This window comes from Carassius gibelio, chromosome B14 (assembly GCF_023724105.1).
Source record: "Carassius gibelio isolate Cgi1373 ecotype wild population from Czech Republic chromosome B14, carGib1.2-hapl.c, whole genome shotgun sequence".
NCBI lineage: Eukaryota > Metazoa > Chordata > Actinopteri > Cypriniformes > Cyprinidae > Carassius > Carassius gibelio.
The window spans coordinates 2,703,451-2,713,219 of NC_068409.1; the positions used below are offsets into that span (position 1 = coordinate 2,703,451).

The 9,769-nt window shown below is 34.6% G+C and overlaps 1 protein-coding gene and 1 long non-coding RNA gene across 2 annotated transcripts; both read left to right on the forward strand.

The window, feature by feature from the left end:
- Nucleotides 1-1,699: 1,699 nt before the first annotated feature.
- smtnl1 (smoothelin-like 1) lies at nt 1,700-5,803 on the forward strand. Its single transcript, XM_052573780.1, has 5 exons — nt 1,700-1,963; nt 3,592-4,172; nt 4,431-4,545; nt 4,714-4,865; nt 5,005-5,803. The coding sequence occupies exons 1-5, from the start codon at nt 1,907-1,909 to the stop codon at nt 5,336-5,338; spliced, it is 1,239 nt and encodes a 412-aa protein (XP_052429740.1). The 5' UTR covers nt 1,700-1,906; the 3' UTR covers nt 5,339-5,803.
- A 1,493-nt stretch (nt 5,804-7,296) lies between these two features.
- Nucleotides 7,297-8,809, forward strand: LOC127971042 (uncharacterized). Its single transcript, XR_008156729.1, has 2 exons — nt 7,297-7,557; nt 7,687-8,809. It is a non-coding gene; the product is annotated as an uncharacterized LOC127971042 (long non-coding RNA).
- The last annotated feature ends 960 nt before the right edge of the window (nt 8,810-9,769 follow it).

The following is a 9,769-nucleotide window of genomic DNA, read 5'->3' on the forward strand; positions in this document are numbered from 1 at the left end:
ATTGTGCTTGAAAATAGCTTCTAATAATGTATCATGTGACATTTTCCTTTTGTACAAATATATATAATTAAATCGGAGTATTGTCTATGATGTTTCTGATGTCTTGAGATTAGATTACTGAAATAAATGCTTATTAATATCAATTAATTGTAATAATAATAATAATAATAATAATAATAATAATAATAATAATAATAATAATAATAATAATAATAATACTTATTATAGCTGTTTTTGTTGTTGTGTACGGTATTTCATAAGTTATTGGCACCAAATGACCCCACAAGAATAGTAAACCCTGATATATTTATTTTTTAATTGTGCAATTTACAGCGCAACTTTGGTTGTGAAGTGTTTGCAAAGTAAATATATGTATCTGGCGCCCTCTTCCGATCTGAACATACATCCACTCTGTGGGTGAGCATGATTTCACCAACTTCTGGAACAACATTCCAATCAATCACTCACTCACTCACTCACTCACTCACTCACTCACTCACTCACTCACTCACTCAATCAGTCAATCAATCAATCAATCAATCAATCAATCAATCAATCAATAAATAAATAAATAAATAAATAAATAAATAAATAAATAAATAAATAAATAAATCAGGATTGAGATATAACTTTTCAGGAAATATCTGTTTTAGGCTAACAGTTTGGGTTAGATGCTTCTACACCCTTGTACATCAGCTAACATTTCCCACTGATTTTAGGAATAAATTATGGGTAGGGTCAGGGGTAGGGATTGGGTGTAGTCTATATTTTTCGACAATAATGTTGTTCCAAGATCATTAAAAAAAATTAACACTACAATTTAAAGTGACCATACTGACCATATTGGCATTTATTCACAGCATCTTAGCTTCAACAATATTGACACCAAATCTTTTCCCTTGAATTAAGGGTTAAATAATTCATCATTTAATCAAACCAAGAGCAATAAAATGCACATCCACATGTGTTACATGTGTTGATACAGAGAGGTGAGCACAGAGTGGATGGAGAAAGAGGTGAAGGAAGACAACAGATAATCATGGGCAGTGAGTGAATGAGAGCAAAGATAGCAGTCTATTTTTAAAACCATCTGCTTTGTGTTGAGGGAGATGTTCCTCTACAGGATAAGAAGAACTATACATGTCCACTGAGATAATGAACCACAGTCTGCTTTGATAAAGAAGTGTACAAAGTGAAAGCGTCAGATGAATTCCAAATTCTTCATTTTTAAACTGCTATTTTGACCACATTTGCATAAAAATCCAAAATAGCATAATAAATTTTTTTTTTTAAAAACCCTCTTTGCAAATGAAATAGAAGACAAAACTGAATAACTGGAAACATCAGTATGAGGGGGCTATGATCTTTTCTTATATAACATTTACAACAGTAGTAACATTTTAGCACCTAATGTTTAAATGTTAGAACCTAAACTGTAGTACATTCAGAAAGTGTAATGCCCTAATGACAGCTTTTTATTTTATTTTATAAGTGTATGCAAATAAGGTCCAAAAAGATTTAGCCAGTTCATATTCAATTAAAAAAATGTAAAGGCTATTTCTGTCATAAACGTTTGTCTCTACAGTATGTTGGATGTGCGTCAATACTGATTATTACTTCCAATGTTGTGTATTGGTTACCAGCACTAACAGCTGCTCAGTGGGTCTGTCTGAGCCAGTGTTACCAGTGTTACACTATTTCTGGAGAGTGTGTTGTTTAAAAGGTCAGACTGAGACAGAAGGGGGTTGAGGGGTAAGGAAGAAGAGAGAAAGAGAGACCAAGAAAATCAGAAGAAAGACAGAGGTGAAGAAGGAAGAAGACAGTATTGTTTGTCCGTCAGTTCAGTGATTACTGTAGTTAGGCTGGACTGGAGATACGTTCATTGTGAACAGACTACACTGGACACATGGAGGATTCAGAGAATATCGCTTTGACCAATGAAACAAAGGAAATGTGTGACCAGGTAATTGTTGCAGTGAATTATCATGTGATTTTCTCTTTTTCATTTCATCTCACATTAACCCTGGTATTCTGTCTGAGAGATCCCAAGCCCTTTTTAACATCTCAAAAACATGATGCATCAGGCTGATATGACATGATGTTTACAAATGTTTTTAATTTTTAAGATAGCTAACCATTTTTAATCTGAGGTGATCTGTTTAATGCAATAGAAAATATTTATTTATAATTATTTGAAGGGAAATAAGGGATTGATTACTTATTTACTACAAAAAAAAAAAAAAAAAGATTGGTGGAGAAAATGTTATTTCAGAAATTAGTAGTAAATGTCATAAGCAATAAACAGCAACACACTGAATTAACGATGACACTTTGATGTAGAAAAAAATATATATTGTCTTGTAAAAAATAATCCAATAACCTTTGTTTTATTTACAACTATACTTGTAATACATTTTTACAATGTAGATTTTTCATCAATAGGGTCACATGAAAAAGGAAATAATAATAATACATGCATTGTATTTGGTGTCACTCTCTTTCTCTCTCTCTCTCTCTCCATCACACACACATACGCACAAAGAGAGACAGACATGCAGGCAAGCTGTCTTGCATTCGGAAGTTGCTATGGTCAATATGTTTGCACTCCAAGTCAGAAACGCATAAGAATTACAATATCATGTAATTATTATCAGGAATGCTATCAGATTGATAATTTTGCTAGTTTAATTTATATGTGGTAATTCGATATGAGAACACATTTACTAATGCTCCCCCTCCCACCTGCTCATTTATTGGAATGCTGCAGCTCTTTTAACAACTGGTGAGTCATGACCTCATGTGACACTTGGGACAGCTCCTCTAAATACACACACACACACACACACACACACACACACACGAGAGAGACACACAAACACTGATGTTACCTTATATCAAACTGAGAACATTACACATAAACCCTTTGGCTGGGATTGAAATGTAGTGCGTCACAAGGGGTAAAAAAAGAATATCTTGATGAAAAACTGATTTGACTGATTGATAAATGAGACAGTATATACTTCCTAATATAAAAGATATTCACAAGAGGATGGAAGAAATAAATACTATACCAATTTAATTACAGGCTACTAATTTAAAGTCTTTCTGTTTATGCTTTTGAAGCATTGTTAGCTTACATAAATAGTAGCCTGCGATTATCAGTTACCAATATGCTTGTTCATTGACTAGCTAAATGCTTAACTAGAGGACAACTAGTTAACACTATTGTTATTATACTAAAATAGTTATTATACTACTGTTCCAAGTTACACAAATATACCCGGTCCTACTTTATATTAAGTGGCCTTAACTACTCTGTACTTACATGTGAATGAATAATTTGGTACAATATACTATCTACATTGTAACCTACAATCTATTGTGTACATACATGTTTTACATAGTACTTATATCTTTGAAATACCTTCATGTAATTACATTTATAATTACACTGTTGACCCATCCCTTACACCTTACCCACCTTTAAACCTACCCATACCACCAAACCTGTTGCACACACTGTAGAGATGCGCTGTGATTGGTAATTTTGTACTGTGGTATAATTTTTTGTTTGGAATGGGCCCTTGACAGGATGCCAAACATGTGAAGTCCCCAGAGACTGAATGTGTTGCAGAGACAGAGCCAGGAGGTGGGACTGATACTACAGAGGGTGGAGCTAATGAGAAAAACAAAGAAAATCATGAGAACACAAAAGCTGAAGCCAGTGACAGTGAGATATGTGAGCGAGAGGATGGACTCACGGAGAATGCCAACATCGTGGAAGAGAAAAAAGAACAAGAGAAGGAAATCAAAGAACATAGACCTGGAAAACAAGAAAAAGAGACAGGGGTAAATGAAAACAAAGAAAGTGAGGTAGAAGAAGAAAAGAGGAGTAACAACGATCCTCACATGAAAGAGAATGATTCCTGCAACAAAGAGGGACAATTTGAGGTAAAGCACAAAGAAGAGGACAAGATAACAACAGAAGCTGAAGGCAAAAATAAAGAAGATGAAGGTAAAACAAAAGAGAAAAAAGAGACTAAAGATTATATCAAGAACAAACCAGAAAATCTGGGAAGAACAGCTCCATCCTCTGCTCTCAGAGCCCCCACCAAGTCATCTGCTCGACCCTCGGCCAGAAGAGATGCCATGGCCAAGTTTCAGAAGGACCAGTAAGTCTTCTCACTAACATGATATCTTTCTTTATCATTATCATCAACCTCATTATCATATGGATCACTGGCACAATACCATGTGCTTTGAAGTTTTGATCACCCACACATTTGTTATATTCTCTATTTAATAATAATAATAATCAAATTTTCAGTAACGAGTTCTGCTTAACTTATTCAGCTTATTCTGCTGTTGTCGTTGGATTTGTAGTCTGCTGTGTCTTAAGTGTGAATAGCATATGTTGGTTTGTTGTATAGGACTCCAGGTGTCAGAAACTTTAAAGTTCAGCGGACATCTATAGGTATGGCTGGTGGAGCATCAATTAAACAGAAAATTCTGCAGTGGTGCAGGAACAAAACACAGAAGTATGAGGTAAAGTAAAGTTAAAACTTCATGAGAAAGTTTTAAAACTGAGAAACAATATTGTAAACACAGAATGTTAAATGAACTAAGTACTCAAGAAGTACTTGAAGAAGTATGACCTATAGTGGAAGTTTTCCTATGGATCTACTTATTTTTGTAATATTTTGTATCTCAAAGGGTGTAAACATAGAAAACTTCTCTTCTTCGTGGAGTGATGGCCTGGCTTTCTGTGCACTTGTTCATCGCTTCTTTCCCTCTGCTTTTGACTTTTCCTCCCTCAAATCAAGTGAACGGGAGAAGAATTTCACTCTGGCCTTCAGTACAGCAGAGTATGTTGACAAACTGTGTGTAAATATATAAGCAGTATCACATTATGGCAAAATGTGGTGTCTGAAGAAGAGTATATTTGTTCATTTAATTTCTGCATATATATACAATTAAAAAAAAAAAACTCTCTTTCAATTCCAGATCTCTTGCTGACTGCTGCCCCCTTTTGGAAGTGTCTGACATGTTACTAATGGGCAACAACCCAGATCCTCTGTGTGTTTTTACCTATGTACAGGCTCTCTGTCATCACCTCTCAAAGATAGAGAAAGAGAGGAGGGAAAAAGAGAGCATAGAGAAGGACAAAAACAAAGAAGAAGATCAAGGGGTTTCTAAAGGTAATGGAGATGAAGAAAGGGATGAGATTAATCAAAAAGAGGGGACAGAGAAAAATGGATCAGATTCTGACAGAAAGACAGAACAAGAGACAGATCAGAATGAAAATGTAGTAAATGCAGATGGTTTGGATGAAAAATAGAAAAACTACATAAATGAAAGGAAAGTGTCAGAATAATTTTGTTTCCAATTTCAGCTTTTTTGAAGGTATGGATAGTGATTTTTGTGTCTTATGTGGATGATAAATGTGTTATTTTTTTGGGATTGTATAGGTTTTTAATTATACAGATTTTCATTTATCTCAAATGCTTGAAAATGTGACTTTTATTCTATTTTCAGGCCTATTTTTAAGTGACTACTGACTTCAGATACACATCTCACACTGTCCTCTGACTCATTATAAGCTATACAATGTTTCATGGCAAATAAACAAATGCTCTCAAACATTTCCTCTGAGCCTATTCACTCTAAAGACTAGCAAAGGTGTGTAACTAAAATTTAGAAAGTGATGCTAGATGTCTCCACAGTATCTTCATTATTTATTATTCATGGCATTGTTTCTTTCTGTGTGACCATCATCTAAATAAAAAGTTATTTTGCATTTTAATCTAATTTTAGGGTGATTCTTCAATTAGGAGGGCTGTTGAAGTGTAAGTTTAAAGATTTCATTCAATTCCCTATTAAAGGGTGGTTCATATTAGATTAAATTGCTTTTTCTTTCTTTGTTTTAGTACATGAAAGGGTAAATATGCAACAATTTTTTGCATTTTGGGCTTGTTCCTCAGCCAGAGATTTTAAGCTTTCTTTCTATACACATTAATAAAATGTGTTTAATAATACAGTTACTATAGTTTATATAATATAGTTTATTATAGTTGAATGAAACAATGCAAATTCATTTTCATGTTGCTTTAAACCTTATGCTTATTTATTTCTATTATCAAAATGGATATTATCTAATAAATGAAACATATTTCATTTTTATATTTTTAATATTGTCATTACTATCACATGTCAAGATAAGGAGAACCTTAGTTACTTGGGCTATAAGTTTTAAAATATATTTCCAAATAAGATTACCCTCATTCTAAATTGGAAAAAGAAGGTCAACTCAAGTACTTTGCATTGTGGGGTAGAGTAGGCCTGTACATTACTGTACATAGTAGGTACAGTGATGCAGTGTTCTCCATTATATTTACTATGTCCTCTAAGCACTTAAATTTTTTACACATTTTGCACTTCACATGCTGTGTAATTCATGCTGCGATAAGGATGGCAGCATCGATCTGAACACAGTGTCCCTAGTGTTTTTTACATCAGTGGATGTCAATTCTGGTCCTTGGGACCTACTGCTTTGCACAATTTGAATGTCTCTCTTCTCTAACATACAGATGGAGCTTCATGGAGCTCTCTCCTAATGTGCTAATGCATTAAGTAAGGATGTCATACAAATATTCAGAGCAGTGGGTCCAGTTTTTCTTTTTTCTTTTTCTTTCTTTCTTTTTTTTATAGCAGTGTTGCATAACTCAACTTGTAACAATTAAATAATATACCATTTGATATATCAAAGTCAAATTATTACAAAAACCAAAAGTCAAATTATTACAAAAAACTAAATGTGTGAAATTAATCCAATCATCCACAATAAACATTAAGGACAGAGAACATCTCTCTCTCTCCTGCTTACTTTATTTATAGGGCACAGAGTGATTTCCAAAACAGAAGTCACGCTGACCGAATTCTGTCAGCAGTTTTTGTTTTGATGGCTTTAGAACATGAAACCCATGAGGGGCATCTGCTCCATGCTGGAGCTATAAATCACCTCACTGTAACTATGCCTTCAAATTTTGTGTTGGTTAGAGTTAGCGAAAGAAAGAAAAAGAGAGAGAGAGAGGAAAATGATTATGCTAGTTGCACGTGCTATTTCAACACAGATGAATTTAAGGCTTCTGACACAGTGAAGTAAATGGCTCACTGTCACTGTTTATGACACCCACTTCGTTCAAATGTTTCAACCACATGGTGCTATATATACACATAGGAATCTTATCCCTACATCGTTTGCACTCTCTCAGAGTATCTCACTCAGAGTATTCTATTTCCCTGAGTGCGGCTGGTATGAAACTGGTGTGGTGATCTTATGAGGTCCCGAAAGAGACCAACTCTGTCAGTGCATGCAAACACCCACAGAGAGAGTTAAGAGTCAGAAAAAGAGAGAAATAAGAGCACATGAGGAAATCGATGAATCTGTCTTTAGGGTATTAATTCTGGAGTATTTACTGCAAACTTTGTTTCATCTGTCAAGATCTGACTGAGAAGACCACAGATCGCCTTAAGACGCACAGGATCATGCAATACTCTGTAAATGCTGACATCTTGAACATCTACATTTGTTGGATGTTCCATAGTATTTAATCATTATTTGTTTTGATTTCCTGGGTGGATCAATCAACATTATACAACCATCAACCATGGATTCCACTGATCCAGAGTCTTCCAATTACAAGGATTCAGACAGCCAAGCTTCGCCCATTCCACCATCATCGACATCCCGCAAGACCACCCATTACCGTGACCATGGTGGCCTCACTTATGGTGTGGGAGTTGTGTGGACACATCTTCGTCCCTTCATTCCCTTTTTTCTGGTCTCCAGCCTAGTAGTGGCACTAGTCTACCTGCTGCAAACCATTGTGTATGGAGGGCCCTTCACCGACCCACTATTCTTCAGCAAATTTGAGAAACGCTGGCCCCCACCCGGACAGCAGCCATCAGCCACAGAGTCAGCACATGGATTATCTGGTATCCTTTAAAGCAGAGATCCCTGTAATGAGGGGGTACTGTATGCTGGAGGCCCACCAATACAAATGTTATTTTGGACCCCATGAATCAAAGTGACGAGACTGAGGATATGAATAAGGATTCATCAGATTAAAGTTGTGAAAGAGTAGATTAGGATTTTGTTGTCCCTTACTTTGGAATCTGGGGGTAAAATATATGCAAAGGATCAAGAAGCTCCATAGAAGACAATGTAATACAGTTTTGATAAATAGCCGAGACTGAACTGATAATGTCATCCCTATGATACTGGATTCAGATTTTTTAACTTTTCATTTCAACTTTTGGTTGAAAGTCACCTCAGCTATACTTTAATTTCACCTTCATTAATATTCATCTTTCATATTTTGATGTTTTCTTGTTACTTTGTTATTTCAGACAGCTGTTAACTTACTATCTCAAAAGAAAGTGAGTTTAAAAACAATTTCTAAAAAGCACTGGCCTATTTAATATATGCTCTGTGTGCATGATAATGATATGTGGTGCTAAATACATATTTGGCAGGCATGGTTTATGTTTCTAGTCAAGTCCAAATAGTTTGATGTTAAAGATCCAGTTACTGACACTATGAAGTATACATAATATGAGAAGTGATTATATGTTCAGATTTAACCTACGTTTCCAGTTGCAGCTGGAATGGAATGTAATTGCTATGCAAATTTCAAATTAGTATGACCATAATTAGAGATACAAGACTCCAAGCAATTAAAGAAGTACACTTATGTCATGTAAATTTATTTAAAGCAAAAATAAATTCATAATCTATTTTTACAGCGTATTTGTGAACCACTGATTACTGATAAAAGTGTAAGCCAAAAGTTGTTCTTTGTTATGTACCTGTGTGTCTTATTTTATGTTCCTGTATGTGTTTTTAATAATGGCGCTTCAACCGTCCTCTAGGTGTCACTTTTCTCTTACGGTGAATTCTGGTCAAATGAGGGGGACATTTACTGAACTTGAATTCGCCCCATTTCTATTGTTTTTAAGTTTCTGTTACATATTTCTAGCTCTCTACAATCTAATCTGAAATGTATTTATTATTATTATTATTATTATTATTATTATTATTATTACCTGGACCAGCGTTTAGCTGTCACAGACTGTGATTGTCTAAACTGAATACAAATTGAATGTACTGAATTATACATTGATAATTGATGAGCTGCTTTTAAGTTGACATTTTGAAATAAACTTCTTGAAGTTGATAAAACTGTCTGACATGTGATAATGCCAATTTTAAGACTAAAACAGCAGTCGAGGTCTATTCCACCATTTCTTTAATCTCAAGACAGCTGCACGCCTGATGCAGACTGATACAGTCACTCACTCAACAGCTGTAATAGAACACCCCATAGTTGTGAAATTTAATGTCAGACTAAAACAGTGTTATAGGCTACATTTACATTATTTATATATTCACAGTCTGTTAAAAGAGTTTAATATGTGTCTATATTCCAGACATGGCACCATAATTACGCACGTTCTTTTATAGGCCTATAGAAGGATTTTGGTTAAAATCTAAAATTTTACAAATATCTCTAAAAATCTAATACAGCCAAATTGTAACTACGAACTTAAAGGGCTTCATTTGCGATAATTACCGACGACTTTACATTTTCATGCAAACTACATATAGGCTATGTTTGACTGAGGACTTATTTTTCTATTGTTTTCATAACAAACAAACATGTGCGCATAATTTCACTTTTGCGGATAACAAGTTAGTGATTACATTTTT